Source organism: Perca flavescens, chromosome 5 (genome assembly GCF_004354835.1).
Source record: "Perca flavescens isolate YP-PL-M2 chromosome 5, PFLA_1.0, whole genome shotgun sequence".
Taxonomy (NCBI): domain Eukaryota; kingdom Metazoa; phylum Chordata; class Actinopteri; order Perciformes; family Percidae; genus Perca; species Perca flavescens.
In genome coordinates this window covers 20452354-20473461 of record NC_041335.1, presented here as the reverse complement: position 1 = coordinate 20473461, position 21108 = coordinate 20452354, and the positions used below count along the sequence as shown (strand labels likewise).

The 21108-nt window shown below is 39.5% G+C and overlaps 1 protein-coding gene across 2 annotated transcripts in view; it reads right to left on the bottom strand.

Annotated features, from left to right (window-relative positions):
• The window catches only part of trim36 (tripartite motif containing 36), a 29777-nt gene extending 14910 nt beyond the window's left edge, over positions 1-14867 (bottom strand). The window contains exons 1-7 of one of the 2 annotated variants that reach the window (XM_028578690.1): positions 14624-14867; positions 13347-13593; positions 5644-5990; positions 4721-4867; positions 2802-2897; positions 1930-2067; positions 1551-1666 (exon numbers count right to left, since the gene is read on the bottom strand). In XM_028578690.1, the coding sequence (XP_028434491.1) occupies positions 1551-1666; positions 1930-2067; positions 2802-2897; positions 4721-4867; positions 5644-5990; positions 13347-13593; positions 14624-14659 (1127 nt within the window). In that variant the 5' untranslated portion in view covers positions 14660-14867. The remainder of the gene's footprint in view (positions 1-1550; positions 1667-1929; positions 2068-2801; positions 2898-4720; positions 4868-5643; positions 5991-13346; positions 13594-14623) is intronic. The other variant, XM_028578691.1, reaches the window with a different exon arrangement.
• Between the last annotated feature and the right edge of the window lie 6241 nt (positions 14868-21108).

The window sequence follows — 21108 nt, the reverse complement described above, 5'->3', positions numbered from 1 at the left end:
ACGGGCCGCTGAACGGAATTTGCCGGTTTTCACGTGCTCGGCCATGACCTGCGACCGGCAGGTCAGTCTGACATATGCCGATTTCATGTTGGTCAACGCTACAATTAACTGACAACATAAGTTATACGAGTCACAGTTCTCAAGTACGCACGCACACGGACGCGACAGCACGGTGCGAAGCACGTGTCCGCGCTATTCTCGCACATGTAGGGAACCTCATGAATTAACCTGCAACATGTCAGCTGTTTGGAAATCCTTCAGCTTGTGTGCAGAAGATAACAAGTTTGCAATATGAAACACCTGCAAGGAAAAAGTAGGGCGTGGAGGGACGACACCAAAAACCAAAATCACATTTTGTTTTAGTTGGATATTGAAAAGAAGGAACTGGTTCTAACTAGGGCTGGGCAATATGGATATAATACAGATATCACGATATTCCTGACCAAATACCTCAATATCAATATTGCGGCGATATTGTAGGGTTGACAATTGGTGCTTTAACAAAATATCTTCACACTTAGATTTTAGATAAATAATCATCAGCAATGTGGATATAATGACTAAGTGGGGAAAAAGCAAATAATAGAACAGCTAGAACAGTCTGGTAAGTTCAGAAAATGACATCACTTTACTGTAATGCAGCCTTTAAAACCAGGAAGACACTTATGTCATATTACTATATTCAAAATCTAAGACGATATCTATTCTCATATCACGATATTGATATATCGCCCAGCCCTAGTTCTAACATTGCACTTTATATGTGTGTGAATGTCCCACACCAGGAGTAATTTATATAGTTATATTTTATAGTGATCCATTACCTGTTAAAATAGTTTTCTATGTTCTGTGCAAATGTTCTCTTAAAGAAAAGATAGAAGGGCACTCCTATAGCTCGGACGGACGGGGACACACACACACACACACACACACACACACACACACACACACACACACACACACACACACACACACACACACACACACACACACACACACACACACACACACACACACACACACACACACACACACACACACACACACACACACACACACACACACACACACACACACACACACACACACACACACACACACACACACACACACACACACACACACACACACACACACACCCCTTTGCTGCATGTCATTCTCCACTCTCTCCCTTTTCATGTCTTCATCTGTCCTCTCAAAGAAAATAAAGGCCAAAAATGCCCAAAAAAATAATCTTAAATAAAATAACAGACAGAAAATAAATGTGTATGTGTGCTGTAAAGTGGTTAGAAAAAATGAAAATCGGAATCGGCTAAAATCGGTATTGGCTGGCCTAACTGAAAGAAAATCGGAATCAGCCTAGAAAGTTGTAATCGGTGCATCTCTAAACATAACTTTTCTGATTGAAATTAACCATTAAGTGATTGGCCTCATATCCATATTACCAAACAAATGTAAAAATCCTCAATCACCAATACATTACCAAAGTACCATTACATTCTTCGCCATTATTTAAGTTAAAATGTCAGCATCACCCAGCTCTACTGTACCTGATGTGTAGCTGCTTTGCCGTCTGTACAAAGCAGGACTGATCCGTCTCTTTCAGCACCTCCTGAGCGTAGCCCACTAGACCACTGTTCTCCAGCATGCCCTGGTACTCCTCCACCTGGGAAATTTTATTAAAAAGCCAGGGCATTTACAATTACATTTTGTAATTCCAATTATTGAAACAGGTGGCTTTGTATTGAACAGCATCCTCAGAAAAACATCCCAGAAAATATGCCCCCTTTTCACACCTAGTCAGACATAAGGAAACAATTAAGGACATACTCTTCATGGGTTGATTTATTTTTCTAATATGGTAAGTAAAGGAAGCATGCATGTAGAGGATACTCAGTAGAAATAAAACTCAGTCCTGGTATTTCATACCTGAGCCTTAAGTTGGTCCAGGCGTCGGTTTCTAGACTGTTCGATGGACCTTAGCATCTCGGACTTCCTCTCCTGCAGAGTCTCAAACAGACGCTCAAAGTGCTCGTTGGCTCGACGCTCTGCTAGCTGGCCATTTTCCTTTAAAAAGATATTTTTGTTATCAATTTGTACAAAGCAAATCAAATGTTCTTCTCATATATCCATCCCAAAATGTGCACACTATAAGCATGTCTTCAGAAGGGCCAGAGTATAGCGTCAGCCTATAACTTGTAATCATTATCCTTGTTTTCCAACTATTACAATTATTATAACTATTATAGAGTATTGAGGCAAGAGTGAGAGTACAGTTACAATTTTACTGTATTCAACTACAATTAATCCACATTATGATTGTTGTATCAAAACTCTAGTTTGACAGAAGGTGGATAGAAACAGTTATCAGCCATCTGTCACGACAGACCAGTTCAAACCAAGAGAGCATGCCAAACATATCTGTCATACACACACACAAAACGAAAATAAAGGCGACATGAACACTACCCATTCAGGAGCAGCATCAAAGTAAAAAGGGAACAAGCTCAGAGGCTGAAACCCAGACATACAGGAGGGAAACTAGTAGGCAAATTCTGTTTCCTTGTTTGTGTGGTTTGCATACAGTTTGTTTAGTGACCTTCTTTTTTTGTAAGGAGCAATTGTTCCTCAACTTAACTGACTGGTTTTGTGAGAGCTATGTAAATATTTGTATTCTGTAAGAAAAAAGGACAACAGACACAACAACTATCAACTAACTTGATTTGAAGGGGGTATAGGAGATGTGATTATGGGAGTGGAGTGAAAAAAGGACCTGCATCAGCATGAGTCAGCTCTCTCACCTCAGTCTGATTGATGAGCAGGTCAAGATCAGTAATCTGAGTCCTGACTTGGTCCTCTTTGCTGATGAGGTAATGGATACTCTTGGCCAGCTTCTCCTGTTGAGAGAAAAGATCAGCAGCATATACGGTGAGTTTCAAAAGGTCCCGAAACTCTGAAGCACACACCGACACAGCACTAAGATGACAAATAAGATAACTAACACACCAAGGTTACAAAGGGGATATCTGCCACCCTTAACACAGCATACATACAAACGTTTATTAAAATACTTGCCATTTAAGGAATAGAGTGGGATTTACCAATTTATACTTCGTGCTCACATTCCCAAGCTCTGACATGGGTCACAGCATTTTCCTCTCATCTTATATCATATTCACAACTGCAGCTGCAGCTGTTCTGGACATGTGCAGAGTGTCCTGTTTGACCCTGTATGTGAGAGCCTGTTACCATGGGTGCAGTTTGTCAAACATTCCCCATCACAATGATATGCATTACTGTTCAAAGCAATTGAAACCCAAACTATTTCCTGGCTGGCAAAGGATTCCGGGACTGTTCAGGACATCTGAGACATCTCCCAACAATTTGTTAAGACAACGCATACAAAATCATGGGGAACAAACGGTCTCATTAAATAGCAAGCACCATAGTGTTTGTGTCAACACACACACACACACAGATTAAATTTCACACAGATTCTGCCTCAACTTACTGAACCACCTTGCATTAAGTCCACAATGCTGTGATTTCATGCCAACATGATGAAATTACTGTTCAATATATTTCACTTAAAACTAGAGCTGGGCAATAGAGAAAATCAAATATTTGTTACCAAATACCTTGATATCGATATCGCAGATATTGTAGGGTTGACAATTGGTGCTTTCACAAATTTACAAAATGAGATTTTTGACAAATCATCATAATGTGGTAAAGCCAAAAAATATAAAAACAGCAAGGACAGTCTGGTAAATTCAGAAAATTACATCACTTTACTGTAATGCAGCATGTCAAACCAGGAAAAGACAACACTTGTGTCATATTACAATATCCAAAATCTAAGACCATATTATCTAACCACATATATCCTTATATTGCGCAGCCGTACTTAAAACATATTGTGTTAAAGGTTTGATGTTCGTTTGTTTTACGTAGTGCTATCCTAGAAACCAGATAGTCCTAAAACACAATCTCCTGACAGTTTTGTCTCCACATAAGCTGAAGCAAACACTGAACTGATTGAAATTAATTCTACCGAGTGGCAAAAATCTGACAACCACACGTGAGTCCAATTAGTTTAAACCCTCTTAATCAGCCTGGGTTTCAGTTTCTACAAGAAGAGAGTGATGTCTACGGCCTAGTGCATGCCAGCACAGGTACAGGCCAAACATTAATATTACAGCAGACGAGAGATTCAGGGATCAGTCAGTGGGTGGCACAGCACAACAAAAAACCTGCTCTTAAAAAGTTTTTGTTAATAGTTTAGCTATCACCCAACACAAATCCCACTGAATGGGAAGATATAACTCAAAAGGTTTTCACTCCATTTCAGGTTATTAAATTGAGTTCTGTAGATCTAGTGACACTAGGCTGAACATTTGAGAATCAATATGTACTGAATATCATCACAAAATGGTTGTTATTGGCAATTTCAGTGTATAATCATCAATCATTCCAAGTTCAACGGCTGCTTTGCTTGGCCACGACGCCATTTCAAGCTTTTGTTAACAGTGGTGTTATGTTCAAGCTCAGTTTAATCCTTGTAACCATAAGACAGTATTGTGTTACACTCAAAATGACTGCTCACAGACGGCAACAAAACATTTCCAGTGTATACAATTGACACCTCCAACACTCAAGAAGCCAACCTCTCTTTTTTTTTTTTCTCCCCCAAAAGAGTTAAAGTGTCTGAATGTGGTACCTTGAGGATCTTGTAGGCACTGCTCATGGAGGTGACTTTGTGGTTGGCGTGGGAACCTCCCAGCTTGCAGAGGTGACACACGGGTCGTCGGCAGACCTCACAGTACATGTTCACCTTCTCCATCTCGTGCTCTGGACACATGAGCACCTGCCATATTTAACAGAAGAAGTTAAAATCACAGACAAAATGCGCATCAACTGAATATAAAAAAAAAAAAAAAAAAAAAAAAAAAAAAAAAAAAAGATCAAAGACTAGCTGAAATGAAACAGGAAGATGGCCTAAGTTATAAAAAAAAAAATCTAGACAGCTCCCTGTGAGCCACTTCCTGAAGTGTCTTAAAATAGAATTGAAATCAGCCCTTTTACACTCAAGATCCTCATCAGAATATTTTAGCCATTTGATAAACAAAGGGATAGCATTGCAATATATTGACATAGCCAGTAAAAACTCCAACAAGGCCTCAAATATTGAAAGTATTTAAGATCTTGGAATCAGATTCAGATTCAGCAGTCACAGGGCCTCCACATGCAGCAAGAAGTGTAATATATAATGAAATAAACTCCATATACATTCAGATCAGATTATGTCAAAGTGGGACCATTTGCATTAATATTTCTATTGTATGATTTAAGCTATTAAGGGGCCTAATCAGAGGGCCAGCTACCACAAATGAGAGCCATTCCTGACCATAATTTAATGATGAGGAAAACATAGTGAAAGATTTCCAGCAGAATTCTTCCTAAACATTTAAAGACTGAGCAGACAAACCTATACATGATGTTTATTTTTGACTTGTGACTTATCTTATCTCCTGAGAGATGTTCATAGTCCAACTGAGTGAAAATCTTGTTTGGGTGTCTTTAGGAAATAACATAATTGGAGAAAAATAAAGCCTTCACAAGGCAGTGACAGACGATACTTGCCTTGGGCCTAAAATTTGTGGTGGGACCGACGTACTCATGCTGAGCTTTGGGTGTGCCCCAGGGGTGGTGCAGCTTGAAGCACTCGTTACAGTAGCTAGCCTTGCAGTCCATACAGCTCTTTGTAGCCTCCTGCTGCTGTGGAGGCTTACAGATGTTACACATGATCGCGACGGCTGCGCGGGCGGCTTGGCGGTAGCGCTCAACAATGTTCTCCAGGGTGAAGTTACGGAACAACATGCTGATGCCGCGCTCACCAAGGTCGATGTCATGCTGGCAGCCCGGGCATGGGATGGTGGTGACCCGAGGAGTCACAGAACCTCTGCGCCATCCCGGGGACGAGATGGAGCCTGGAGGAGAAGGACAAGTTAGAAAAGATCATGTGTAATATAGATTCATAGATTTGGGTCACCCAGTTTCAAATCTTGTCTGAGGCCCTATTCTGACATGTGAACAACAATGTCCTTTGACTTCAAATTACACTGAAGGCATAGTTTCCAAGAGACTCAAATAAGGGCTTTGAAGAAAAAAAGAAAAAACAATTGTGAACCCCCATTTGTGTTCAACACATTCTGGGCCGAGATTCACAAAAGCAGCATTACATCATCTGCATGACTTGCCAAGTATGACCTTAAGGAAAAAGTGCCTTTGATAACACTTATTGAAATGTCAATCTTTCACAAATAGGGCCTCAGTATGTCTCCCTTTGTGCTTTATTTCCACAATGACCACTGCTCCAGAAGGACATGGATGTATGGAGCAAAACGTCAGTACAGGCAGTTAGTGGAGTAGTTGTCATTACAGGGAAATAAGTCCAGGAAGAGAGACTTCCCAAGAGTACTGGGGAAGGGATCACATACGGGATAGTCATAGGGAAGATGGCATCCTTGGAGCTTATAGAGAATACACTGTCTGTATGAGAAATCAATGTCACACTGAAGTCATTTAACATTTACTATGGGAGTAAAGAGTATGCAAGTGTTCACAATGATCTGGACAAAAGAAATGGAAGGAAATTACACTTTCTTAAAATGGAGTGATCAAGAAAATAAAAAATTTGACAAACCACAGCATTTTCAAATTACATCAATTAAAAATTTAAATAAAAATGTCCTGCAATTGAACTTTAATATGTCCAGTTCAATGCATTGACACTTATTTTCATGGGACAACAAAACCCCTCTTAAAGCAACACTGCTTTAAGAGTTCCTCACAACATTGTGCTTGTTACTGATGCAGCAGCATCGTAACAAAGCAGCAACACAGTAACACGAGGTGGAAACAAGTAGTTGTTACACAAGGTCACATCACAGATGCAAGCATTGGGGGACGCAAAACACTGTTAGCACGCACTCAAAGCCAGCAAACTGAAGTCACTACACGGCAAAATAAATGACAAAAATATTGCTTCACGTTTTTGGGACACAGGGGAAGCGAGGAGTGCTGGATTTATCTCAGTTTGCAAGCCTGTATTTCCACTTCGTTTCCGAGGACCTGAAAATTAAATCAAACACTCCTCAGGTAAGCAAAATTCAGGAAAACTACTTCAAAACACTTTTACAGGTGCAGCTGAGGGAAAAGCAGTGGCAGAACAGCAAACATAAACTACGTGTGTGTGGCCAAGTGCATGCCGGGTAAACAAGTGATGTGAGAACTGAAGACTGACAGTGCAGGGACAGTTTACTACCTGGAGGGAAGATCTGTCTGTGATCGGACAACAAACTGAACTACTGAACTTTGTTTGCCACACATCGATCACCCTTCCTAACTGAATTCATAGGACATTGTGGTGTGGTAACGTTATGATGAAAAACTTAGTCTGAAGATGGTCATGAAGGTGACATGATCTTATTAAGACGAGTAAAGTTATTGGATCAAAGGAGTCTGGTAGAAAACCTTTATATTTAAACCAGTGAATGATGACTGAGTGAATGTATGCAGTGCTCCATTCATTTATTCATGTGTGCACATTGACTGCGGTTCTGTGGTCTGTACAGCAGGTGTGAGCGAACAAAAAGCAGACAGGAGATGCCTGCAGCAAAGTGTATGTGCCGATTTGTAGATCTGCAAAGGGACGCGGAGTCAAAGGCAGAAACTGACGAGTCATTGCGGAGCAAAAGGGGCTCGTTTTTTTCCCCCCCTGCAGTTTGATGCTTGAACTGTTGCAGCATTTTATGTTTTATAAAGTTATACTGTAAATGCGATCATGTCTGCACATTTAAAATGATTTAAATAAATTAATATCGTCACACAGTTGAGGGACTCTTGTTTATTATCCAGGCACAGTTTAACATTTCATTTATAATGCAAATATAAAAAATCTGTGGAGTCTGTTTATTTAGGCTTGTTGAATGTTCTTTTGCTATCCATTTGTATTTACAATTGTTTCTGTCAGTGGCTGCCTAGCAGTAAGACTGTAACCTTTATATAAAAAAAAATAAAAAAAATAAAAATAAAAAAATCAATTCTCCGAAAAGGTTGAATAAAAATAAATCACTTAAGGTTTGAATTTACTTTTAATTCTCTCCTGCTTTTCTTTTTTTTTAAAACGTCATTGTTTGCTGCTATTCTGTTTTATTTCGTGGTAGCTGAGCGATTATGGTCTATTCTTTGAGGGGATTAATATACTGAGGCTATTAAAAGAAAGGAAAATCTCTTCTGTGCTTTAAATATAGAAGAAAATGACATTTCTTAAAAACATCCACTGAGCATGTCAAATAACTGCATTAGTTGGCCTAATCTGACCAACAAAACAAAAAGTATTCAGTCTTGTTTGACACTTCTTAATTCATCATGCCCAAAATGATTAGCAGTAGGCTGAAACAGGTCTGCATTCTTAAACTGTTTCTCAAACACTAATGATTGTCAAGTGAAGCATAAACAGCACCCTAAAGGAACACAGATATCAGTCAGTAAAAGCCAGTTAAGAATCTTAGCAAGCCCAAACATATTGTAGGTCCTGTGTGTGTGTGTGTGTGTGTGTGTGTGTGTGTGTGTGTGTGTGTGTGTGTGTGTGTGTGTGTGTCTCTCTCTCAGAAACAGAGACCAACAGTTCTCCATCTCAATCAAGCAGCTTTACTTGCCAACATGTTTTACGAAATGAATGCTAAGCTTCGCAAGTGTACAGAGACACACGCATTCCTGTCCTAATTCAACTCCTAGGAAACATCCTCACCCCTTTCTCACTAATTTCAGTCTTGGCTCCTTTCAATTCCTTTTTGCCACTTGCCAAAACTCCCTGTCAAGGACTCTACCTCCATTTGATTCTCATCTCTCCTACTTCACTCCACTCTTTAAGTTGGCTTTCTTGCATGCTGACTCATTGTCGCTTAAGGTTTTCCTTCATTCCACTTTCCTAACCTATTTAAAAAAGGAAAAAGGGAGATAATAGGCTTTGTGCCTTTTCTTACCAATATTTTTAAATGCCTTGTTAATCTTGATTTTAAAACATCAGATCACTTTTAAGCTCAGTGGACATTTTTAAAAAAGGGGTATATGACTTAATTCAAACCATTATTACCTGGTATTCGGTGTCTAACAAAGAAATTACTTTACAATGTTAAATGCAGCGACTACAATAATCCTTTTTAAAATAAAAAAAAAAAAAAAAAAAATAGATGTTATACCTTACCAGTGGCGTGAGTTTGTATGGTCGTGTTGACAGGGCTGAAGTAGACTAAGTAGAGAAAAGGTAGAACCAAACTAGGGTTTAACAGGGGTTCTAGTAACACTGTACTCACTACTACAGCTACTCAAAACACGGAGGCCACGTCTACCTCGACCTCCAAACGACCTTCGCACTGTGGCTGCAAGCAATGAACAGAGAAGTGAGGTGAGACCAACAAGAAAAAAAGAAACAATACATAATGTGAAGTGAGGTGAGAAACCAGTTTGTTTTTTAAACATCATGACATTCGAGAAACAAAGCCAACTTAAAAGTAAACTGAAAGAAAAGTGAGTGAAATACAAAACAGCGTTTAAAATATATATACACAGGTGTGAACAGTTGTTAAAGTACAATTAACTCTTGATTTGTGCACATATTAAAACAGCCTAGATTTAAGCACAAATGTATGCACAGAATTTAACAACTTTTCAGGACTGGACGGTCGTAAAAATAAAAATAAAAAAAACATTACTGCAATATAAGTTTACTCGTCAGACAATTTTTTTTGCATTAAAAAAGGAATAGTTTGGCATTTGGGGAAATATTCTTACCAGTATTTGCTTTTTCATAGACTGTAAAAATAGTAATTATTTTTCTTTCTTGCTAAATATAAAGCTAGACTTATGAGACGGTTAGCTTAGCTCAATTAGCATTAAGACTGGAATCACAGGGAAACAGCTAGCTTGATTCTCTCCAGCACAACAAAAATACCAGCCTTTTACACATCAGGTTTTGATTAAACAAACCTAGATACAACCGGTTATTTGACCATTTACTAAACCCCTCCCATTGGACATGCAGCCTTAGCCTCAGTCTTTATATCATGATAGCCTCAATATTTAAGGCCCTCTTACAGTGTTCATATTTTAAAACGATTCATCAGGAAACATCAGCGTTTAACTACATCCGGCTTGCTTACTTAAGCTGATAAAATCTTCCAGCCATAATTGTCATTTCAGCTGGCAAAAATCGATGTTTAGAAGTTAGAAATGAGGAGCTTAATTTTGTCTAAAATTAAGAACCCATTGTTTCAACAATTACAGGAGAATTTCAGGCATACATGCCATGCGAGAACTGAAAGATTGACGACATAGCGACAGTAACTAAGGGGGGGTGAGAATTGCAGTCTTTATGCTGAGCTAAGCTAAGCGTCTCCTGGCTGTAGCTTCATATTTGGCGTACATACATGAGAGCTGTACCATCTTCTCCTCCCAACTGTTGGCAAAAAAAAAAAAACAGAACAAATAAGCATATTTTCCAACATGTCAAACTATTCCTTTAAGCGCACCAACACCAACTTTACAGTGCACTTATCAAGAGTTAGCTGTTGAACAGATTGCATCATGCTCTGTTTTGAGCTCCGGCAACATAAAATTAGATGAAGTTGAGAAACAATGATGAAGTTTTTAGTAACGCCTTTCCTTCTGTCCATGCACAGCAAGACTCCTCCAAGCTGCACACTGATAAATATAGCCTTAAGTCTTTGCTTTCTCTCCCTTCACCTCCTTCACTTAAGCCCTCATTCATTCCATACAGGCAGGTTACGTCACCATGGCTACCAATGATCTGATCTCCCAGTGCTGGTGGTGGTCGGCAGAGTATATGTGCTCATAACATATGTTGAGGTTTCCTAAATATTCTTAACACACGAGTTTGTGATTTGTAATCTGCTGATTAAATGCATTTAACACATGAACAACCTTTTTAAATAATCCCTCAAAAGAATTACACTTACAAAACTTGTGAATAGTTAATGTTTATTAAATGAAGTTTTTTTATTTATTTAATTCTGCTAAATGCATCAATTCACAATAAGTCAGAATTAGAGTATAGCAATGACAGTTGTCCTTGTGCACAAACTGGTTTTCAGCAAAGTGTGAGTTTTGTTTACTCAAAAAGCAGGATTTGAATATTTCCTGTGTAAACAGATGCAGTCCTGCCAGTGAAGAATGAACTCATTCAGGTTGAAGGGGGGGGCAGGGGGGGTCTGAAAGAAGGAGGCTGTGCTCGAGAGCCCGGTCTCAGTGGTGTTGTACCATGAATGGCTGAATAGCTCCCAAAAAGTAGTTCACCTCACTGTACTGTGGGGATCTCTTTAGCTCTGGTCCTCAGAGTTGCTCTGAGGATACTTGGAATTTTAAAATGGATACCAGGTTACGCCAAAATGTCACTCAGTTTCATATAGTATGGGCTATTGATTAGACACATTTGAGGTCAACCATTTTGACTCAAGGAAATTATTTTTTATGTCCAAAATCCATACTTACAATAATTATAAAATGCTTGCACCATCAGACGTCAAACTGCAGCTTGAATACTACTGCCTATTAAAACTACCCAACACCTTATTTTGTGTTCTGAGGTGTTCCTGGAGCTGTTTGACCACCAGACACAATAAGTTGCATTTCCTTAAGCAGCTGCTCTATTTCATTCCTAAATTAACACACACTTTTAGTATGCATACTGTTTTGAGTACTTTTTTTTTTTTTTTTTTTTTTTTGGTCTTTGCTTAAAAACCTGCTTGGACTCTGCTACTGAATTTCCACATGTGTTTATCTTAAACATTGAACTTAATGTTAAAGCACAAGTAAAAATGTTTAATGCCATTAATATAGTGCCCATTTATATCCAGAGTTTTGCCCCAATTCCATACCGATTATATACAGCATGACCAATTGTCATACAGCTTTTGCAGTTAGTATAAATTTGTCTCTTTTCTAGTATGAACAAACTACACATTCAAAAACCTGCTTGCAATTAGTATAGAGTATGTAGAGTTGGACACAACTCTGGTTTTGTGGACAACAGTACAAATGACACATCTTACGGGAATGGCGTGTAGCCCAGAGCTCTCAGAAGGCAAAAAGGCAGCCTTGTGGCCCATCATACTGTTTCCAGGCTTAGACATTGACCTGCTCAAGCTTGGCTGCAACAGTGCCAAGTGTTCAGCAGAGAACTTAAAAAATGTTGTGACAAGTTAATTTAGCTACCGGCAAACCCCCGTCCTCCACAGTTTTCCCTCCCTCCAGCTTAGCTTGGTTTTAAGAGTTTAAAATACCTTAAAGGAGCTTACAGATGTGCTTTGTATGTGTACAGAAGACACACGTATGCCTGTATATTTGATCAAAAGGTGGAGTGAAACCAATAGCTACTCTGCTCTCTGTTCCTAAAACAGATTGTAGGGGATGTTTGATGCCCCTGGGCCATTAGAGGCAGACAGTGAAGACAATTAGGGCTTGAGAGAGCTTGTCAACATTTCTTTTCTCTTGGCAGACAAAACTAAAGCTTGTCAAGTTCCCCTGCTGTCTCTTTATTGAAGCCTATAAAAGCAGGAAGGATTAAAAGGAAGAACTGATGACTGACAATGTCATGGCTGAGCGGTAACATTATCAAAATCATTTTTTATGTTTGTTCTTGTTTATCTAGGACAAGAGAGGAAGGAGGGGCAGTGTCTGTGCCACACTGAAATCCAGAGATCCTACAATAATGGTGGCTTATTTGCTCTCAACTTTTAATTTGCATTGGCTAAAAACTTGCTCTTCACATATGGCCTTCAGTAACCACATTGTATTTCCTTATTTGACAAATGGTTTTAAGCCTTTTTGTCCTTTTCTATAGGGAGGTAAATCCCAGGCTCCATCCACTGAAACTGTTAAATGCAGCCACTGAGATGACAGCAGTACTTAGTTAAGGGAAATGGGAGGAAGACAATGTAACAGGAAGTTGGCATGACCGATACAAAACTCATATAGCCTTCCTTGGAAGCGTTCACAAATGGCCAAAGATGCATTCAATACGTGCACTTTTTGTTCAACGATCGCTGGATTATTAGCTTCCATCAGCTCACATAACTCACATAATCAGGCTGCCAAACAATAAAGCACAAACACTGTTCCTCCTAATGCCTCAACATGGTTTTAACCATGGAGAATTGCAAGAGCCACTTCCCTGCACTAATCTGTACATAATAAATCCTTCCTGTAAAGAACACATTTATTCAATCTACACAGAAAAAAATAAATATATTTTGCCTCCTTACCCCGAGACCCACCTGATCTCACAAGCCTGTCTAGCCTCTCCATGGAAGGGGAGGGCACCCTGGACCTGGGGCTGCCCGGCAGGGAGCACTCGGAGCCGGCATCAAAAGAGTCCTCATGGTTCAGCATCAGCAGCTCTCGGACACACTTGTGGCAGACGCTGTGCTGGCAGGGCAGGATCAACGGGTGGGTGAAGAGCTCCTTACAGATCGGGCAGATCAGCTCCCTCTCGATGTTCTTGATTGGGACCTGGTAACAGAGACATGATCACTGAAACCTGCCATATAGACACTTTTTAAGTTGTACTTGTACATTTAGGAGTTTTGCATGAGACACCATCACAGCTGCTGTCATTCGTCAGCGACGAATAAGAAACAAAAGACAGAAGACATTACAGGTCAGTTTGAAAAAAACCTTGGCAACATCATACTTGAAGGCAAGGATACAGCGGTCTTTGATTCTGGGAACAATAACCTATTATTAGGACATTTCAGATGCAGCTAATATAGGCCTATTGTCTGCACTTTAAGCAGTGAAAACAACATTTTTCTGCATCAGTGAGGTGGGACAATTGGCCTTTTAGGTGGGTAGATGGATTTAGAGAAGTCTGAAGGGCAAAATAATTTTTTTTAATTCCACCTGAGCATAGCCTACACTTTAACATTACTTTGAAAAGCACTACATAAAGTCACAATAACAGCCAGCCACGGTGTCTTTACCATGTTCATGATCCATTACGTAAGACAGGATTAAGCCCAACTAGCTAAATATAGACAAACAGTAAAATACACGATTCCAACAGCTCACGTTTTAAAAAGACGATTAGAACACGTTTCAACGAGATTCAGAGTGAAAACTGTCCTCCCACATTATAACGATTAGTTCATTCATTGCAGGTGGTGGTTTGATAAAACATCCCAATAACGTATATCCTCTGCCTGCTTTGAACAAACAATAATTTAAGAAAAAAACGACTCCACACGTGTTAAAAGACAATGCCCAGAAGTGCAGAGGAAGTTCAAAACAGAAGAAAAGACGAACAATGGCTGTCCCCAGCGAATTGTTTCATTTAAAAAATTAAACAATGGCTCGAATGAGTAATGAATGGACACACACTTGCGGCAGTTTCCAGCACTACTGTATGAACAGTTCACAGCTCTAGCTCTTAACTTTTTACTTCCCCCGGTCTCTTTATATGCACAGCAGAGAAGCTATCGGCTGTAAAACAATGACGAGACGAAAAACGTTTTTATCATAAATCCTCTCTTCTCCCACTTACCGCGGATGTGCTGCTACGCCGCTTCTCTGCAGACATGGTGTGGGAGAAAATATAAGCCTGCACGTGTGGGTAAAACAAACTACACCTTGTCCGGCGTTTCTTGTTCAGGCTAAAAACAAACTTCTCGCACGGGAGGAGAAGATGCCGACAGCGACGGCTGAGCAAATTTAAATAGAGTGACGCAGCTGAGAGAGGCAGCGCATAGTGAATCAGCAGCAGCCAATTCACTGCTGCAGTATGGATGCAGGCGGGCCCACACAGGCGGGGGGAGAAAGAGGAGGGGGCTGAAAACTAATGTTGCCTTCATGTGCTGCTCGTAAACTTTATTGAAGTCATCAATCCAACTTGTCCATCCCATCCCAACGGCCCATTCACGTGCTTGTATCGGGCATTGGTAGGTGAGAGTTGAGAGACTGCAGTATTTTGCATGTAGTTTATACTTTGCATTATCTCCCTTATTTCAAAGTGCGATATATGCTAAATTAATCAAGATAAAATAGTAGCCTACAGTGTGATTTGCGCTAAATGGTAATATGCTCATAATGACAATGCTAACATGTATGCAGATGTTTAGCAGGTAATGTTTACCATATCCACACTAAGTTTAGTGTGTGAGTAGGCTATGCTAATATTTCTTAATTAGCATTTTTTTTTAGAGGTTTGTGGGAATGTCTGGTTTTGCAGGTAGGCTAAAGGCTTTGGTATAAACCAAAGTATTCAACAAATATAAATTTGACCTTATGGTGGCACTAGAGAAAATATTAAGGGATCAACAAGTTGTTACGTTTCATTCTGGGGCAAAATGAATGTCTATACCAATTTTTACCAAATTTGTGGCCAGTCCATCTAGTAGATGTTTGGATATGTTATTGGATAAGTGAAAACCGTAACCTGCTGTCAGGGGATCACCAAGGTCAGCAAGCTTTGTCCGCTGGGGAACATGAATGTCTGTACAAAATGTCAACCAGAGAACCAAAAATGTCAACCTGCTGGTACCTTCTAATAGTCAGGGGAACACTAAAATGACTGCAATTTATACTGAGGAAAGCATAAATGTGTGTACCATTTTTTGGCCAATCCAACTAGTAAAATGTCAAGATATTTCACTGAATAAGTGAAAACTTCGACCTGGTTTTGATACTAGAGAAGATGTCATGGAATCACCAAAGTCATGCATCCAAGGACCAAGAATATCTGTTGCAAATTTCACGGCAATCCATTTAATATTTGTTATGATACTTCATTCTGGACCAAAGTGATCGGCTAACTGATATTGCTACCCACAAGAACTTGAATACTAGACCATAAGCACCAAGCATGTGTGTACTGAAACAAAAATACTCACAAATGTGAAGTGACATGAAAGTTGCAACAAAAAATGAAATACTAAAATTGTACTTCAGGGGATGGAATTGGATGGTGGGTGATTGATTTATAGTCCATTTGTCTGCTGAGAATAGGTGATTGAAGCATCAAGAGTCTTTATGTGTAAGTACTTAAAATCTAAAGTTAAAACAAAATCTCAAGTTACACCCCCCATCTTGCTTAGCATTTATATAAAATATGCTTACTAGGTTTGCAGAGACTCTGGTCTGACAGGCTATACTGTTCTCATATAAAGTGTCTATACTTTATAAAAAGGGACCCATTTAAGCTATAACTACAGTCTCTACTAATCTCAGGGTCCCTTTCATTCTTTCAGGGGATTTATGATCTGCTAATCGCTTGCTGCAGTGCTTATTAGTAAGGTCTGCAGTATACTTTATTGTGCATAAGGGCCCCCTAGCAGGTCAACTCAACAATGTTTTGGTTAAACAAAATGGACCATGTAACAGCTTTTTGGGAGTGAGCTAATGTCTTTAGGAAGTAAAGTGTAGGAAAGAATAAAGTGGATAAATGTTTGAATGAATCTACGGGCCAAAATGTGCACACACTTTAGTGTCACTGAAGGCACTGCCGGCATCTTTAGGACTCTGTTGAGTCATTCACTTTTCCAACAGCCTTAGTTGGCAGCAAACCATAGAGACAGGAGCTCCACTAGTAATCTCACTGGAGGTAACAGAGGTTCCATCCATGTCTGATTTCTAGTATCTATCTATCTATCAACAGTAAAATTATTTACTTGAATATGGGTGCAGGGGCGAGAGGATAAGTGCTTGTCAGCCAGCTAAAACATCCAAATGGCTCCATGAAATTCTGTATCATTTTCAATGTATGTGATCTATTTTCATTCACAGAGCAAATGATTTGTTAAAATATTACCATTACCTATAGGCATTGTCTAGGTATGCAACAAAACATTATAAAATAAAACGTTATGTCAATTTTATTTAAAATTTGCATTTCCATAGACTATGTAACCCTGGCCCAAATCATCATCATTGAATATATTTCACTAATTTAGTCACACATTGTCAGCAAAAAGGTGAAATTCAAAGAAGGATACTTTAGGAACATACTGTCTGTACATTCTCTTGTTGTGATGTTATGTCTTATGATACTGTAGCCTAAAAGACGCAAAGACAAATAATCTCTCACAAAAGAACCACAGTTATGTTGTGTTTATATTTGCTGGAATCTTAATTTTTTTTGCTTATACGCTCTGATTATTCTGACACCACAGAGATAAGAGCATTGTGCAAGACATGTGAGATTCAATATTACAATACCACTGAATTCAGCAACTCTAGCTGGCCAGTGAGTCAATGGCGTGTACAGTCTGCCCCTTTTTTTTCATCTGACATGAAACACACACAAACACACAGCTCATGCATGCATGGATGAATGCCAGATTGTGTGAGCATGAGAGATGTATTTCAACACATTCTGTCAGTCTGAAATGGGTAAAGACCCCCTCCCTGTGCTCATACACACCTCAGTAATCCAGTGCCCCATCTCGCCACACAGCTGCTGCCAAGTGTCCCACATATTGACAGGAGTCTGTGATCTGCCTGCAGCACTAACCAACACACTCAGTGACTAAGGCCTCTAATTAAACTCTTTATGTTCACTTTTTTTTCTAAGAATAGAATATGTGCTTATGCCTTGAAGCTAGCAGGCCTTGACATAGAATATAACTGAATAGAGAATATTTAAGTCTATCTATAGGTTATTAAATTCTTTGTTAACAGAAAAGGATCAGATTTTCTTACAATATGAAAATAGAGTTATGGGGGCATACCACTACTTAATAATATAACACAAAATAATATAACAGGGCAGGCTAAAATATAACATAAGACTTTTGAACTGCATAGTGTTGGCATTAATATGATTACACACCGCTGACATATTTTAAAATAATACATTAGAACAGAATAGAGTAGAATAGAAGCGGCTCTATTACTACTCATTACAATGTTAGAATAGAGTGTAGAATAGAATTATGGGAGTGTACCATCATGGTTCAATAATATAATATCATATAAAGTGTTAATAGAATTGAATTGAAGTATAGTGGTATTGTTAGAATAGTCCATTTTTAGATATAAATTAGACTTATGATTAGATATGATTAGACTAATTAATAGACTATTCAATCAACAAACCAGATGAGGGTCCATTGCTACTTATTACAATGTTAGAATAGATAGAAGGGGTTAGGGTTGAAGGGGTTGATATTAACATATCAATGATTAATAGAATTTAATTGAACTGAATAGGTAGGCTATTAATATGATTACAATGGCAAAGACACACCCACACACACACACACACACACCTGAAATCGTGTTACAGAAATAGAAATATATAGGCTATTCAATCAATCAAAGAGAACCTATTCATAACTCGGCTCTGATCATGTTACAGTATCAGAATAGTGTAGCCTATATGCTAGTATAATATAATACAGTATAATGTGACATCAAGAAAGTGTTAGAAATAGAATATGCAGTGGTCTCTGGGCTGGTCAGCATCCCTCTCCATCCCCTGACAGCTCTGCAGGCCAGCACGGCGCTGCTGCTGTCGGGAGCATGATGCCAGACAGACCGCTGCTGTCACAAGGACCATAAATCATCCGGAGGAGACTCACCTCGCCCCGCTCGATCCGCTCCACGATACTGGCGAACTCCGTCATGTCCTCGGAGTCCGACATGGCTGCAGATGATGGTGGATGTTACAGCACACAGACCGGTCAGCAAACAGGAATATTCAAAATGCAGAGAGAAAACACACACTGACAGCAGCTGCGGCTTAAACAAACAGGATCAAAAGCTTCCCAGCTTCACAGGGGAGGTAAGATAACACTAAGAGAGAAGAGCCGCTCCTCAGACCACCTCCTCATCACCATCCTCTCTTCTCCCTCCCTCTCTGTTCAGGCTTGTGTGTGTGTGTGTGTGTGTGTGTGTGTCTGTGTGTGTGTGTGTGTGTGTGTGTGTGTGTGTGTGTGTGTGTTTGTCCGTAGAGTTTACGGTAGGTTACATGCGCCGGCTGAAAGAAGCCAATTTTATTTTAGTTTGCCTCATCTTGGAGGGAAAACCCCGCCCTCGTCTCCTCAATACTGTACCATCTCCCTCCTTCTCTCTCCGTATCATCCCTCAGCGGCGATGTCTCCACTCACAGAGCTCTTTGTATGCTCATGCTCTGTCATGTATCAGCCCGTTTTATCCATCAATCACTAAAGAATCATAATAATCTCTTGAAGATTAAAGGGGCGGGGTGGGGGGTCTTAAATCTGTTAGTGCTGCATTCAGTCAAATTGGGCATTACGCATGGCTGGTTTCTGTGTATATGTTGCCTTACATGGGCTGATTTCTGCTCATTGCGACACAAATAGCCTGATGTGACTGCTGCTTTTTGGTCTCGTTTGTTTTCTGTCGTTGGGAGGATTGATTCTGTCATGACAGACTCAAGTAGAGACATTTTTCATGCATGGACAGTTTGAGGCCGGATTAAGTTCGTGTTTTTAATTTTTTTATCTGGCAATGCCACTTGTTCCGCGTCACCATATGGCCTCATGGCTTCATGCAGACTTATTCCACCCCATCGAGCATGTGGATGGGGACAAACGGGCAGACTACCCTGACGGAACAAACGGTGCATGACAAAATGAATAACTATAATCTACTAACGGACTACTGTTTCCAAAAGCACTGAGAAAATCACTGTTGACTGCAGTGGAGCAACATAGTTTCCTTTTTAGGAAAAGATAGACATCCTTAAAATGAACATTATTACCTTCAGGCATCACTCATAAAAAGTGTTATAAATTGTAACTAATGGTTATAAATAATTTACTTATGCTTCATAGGTCAGTCATCATTAAGAACAACCTTTGGGTTGCCAGGTTGTGTCTACATGCTTTGTAGTATGTAGTTAGGGTATGCTCACAATGACAATGCTAACATGCTGATGTTTACCATGTTTTCCATCTTCATTTAGCATGTTAGCATGTAAACATTAGCTTATTAGCACCGTACACAAAGTGCAGCTGAGGCCACTGCATGGGAACGCAGGCATTTGCTCATAACCCAAATATTGGACAAATCAAAGATTTGACCTGATGATGGCGCTAGATAAAACAAATGAAGGGATTATCAAAGTTACAATTCAGCCTGAGGGGAACATGAATGTCTGCACCAAATGTCATTGGAATACATCTAACAGTCACTCCAAAAACCAAATGTGATCCTCATGGTGGTACTAGAGGAAAAGTCAGGGGATCCCCAACGTTAGGAGTTTTCATCTGAAAACCATGAATGTCTGTACCAATTTTCATGAACAATAAGCTTTTCCTTATTAACATCTTATAACGGATCCATAATCATTCATAAATGAACAATTAACCCTTTATAAAGGCTTGCAACTAATAAACACGGTATAAAGGGTGCCTCACTATTAAGTTTACCATATATCCATATCTTTTATGACCATTTCAATAGACTCCAAAGATGAGTGCAGTGCTAATGAGTAATATGTGTGGAGACACTTACTTGAATGCCCCATAAAAAGCCATATAACTGAGCCTCAGTGCCCTCCACATGACTAAATAATCAATCAAATGTATTGATTACTGTGTTTTTCAAAACAGAATTGATTCAAGTTAAATAACTAGAGAAAGCGAGCTGTTATATAAGCACATATTCGTCCACGAGGGGCTTGTGGATCATCAAAACATGAGTCATTCATGTCTCATGATGCAAAGTGATAAACACACTGTATACTTGTGTGTGGTAGTAACAGCTCCATTCAAGAAACAAAAATTATCAAGTAGCTTTGGTCTGCATGTGCTTGACAAATAAATCAACATGACAATGTTAGCGTCAGTTTTCTGTGGATGGCAGAAAATCTGTCATTAAAGTTTACCAAACCAGATTTTAACTTGAGCTTTCTTCCACTCAGCCTCTCCTGCTTGGTGGCAATATAAGGTTACATGTCTCATAGGGAAGTCTGGTGTCACAAAGGTATAAGTTGTCTGTTGAACAGGGGACCATACAACCACACTCAAACTACAGCTGCAGCTGGCTGTCAGGGGAGCATCTCCA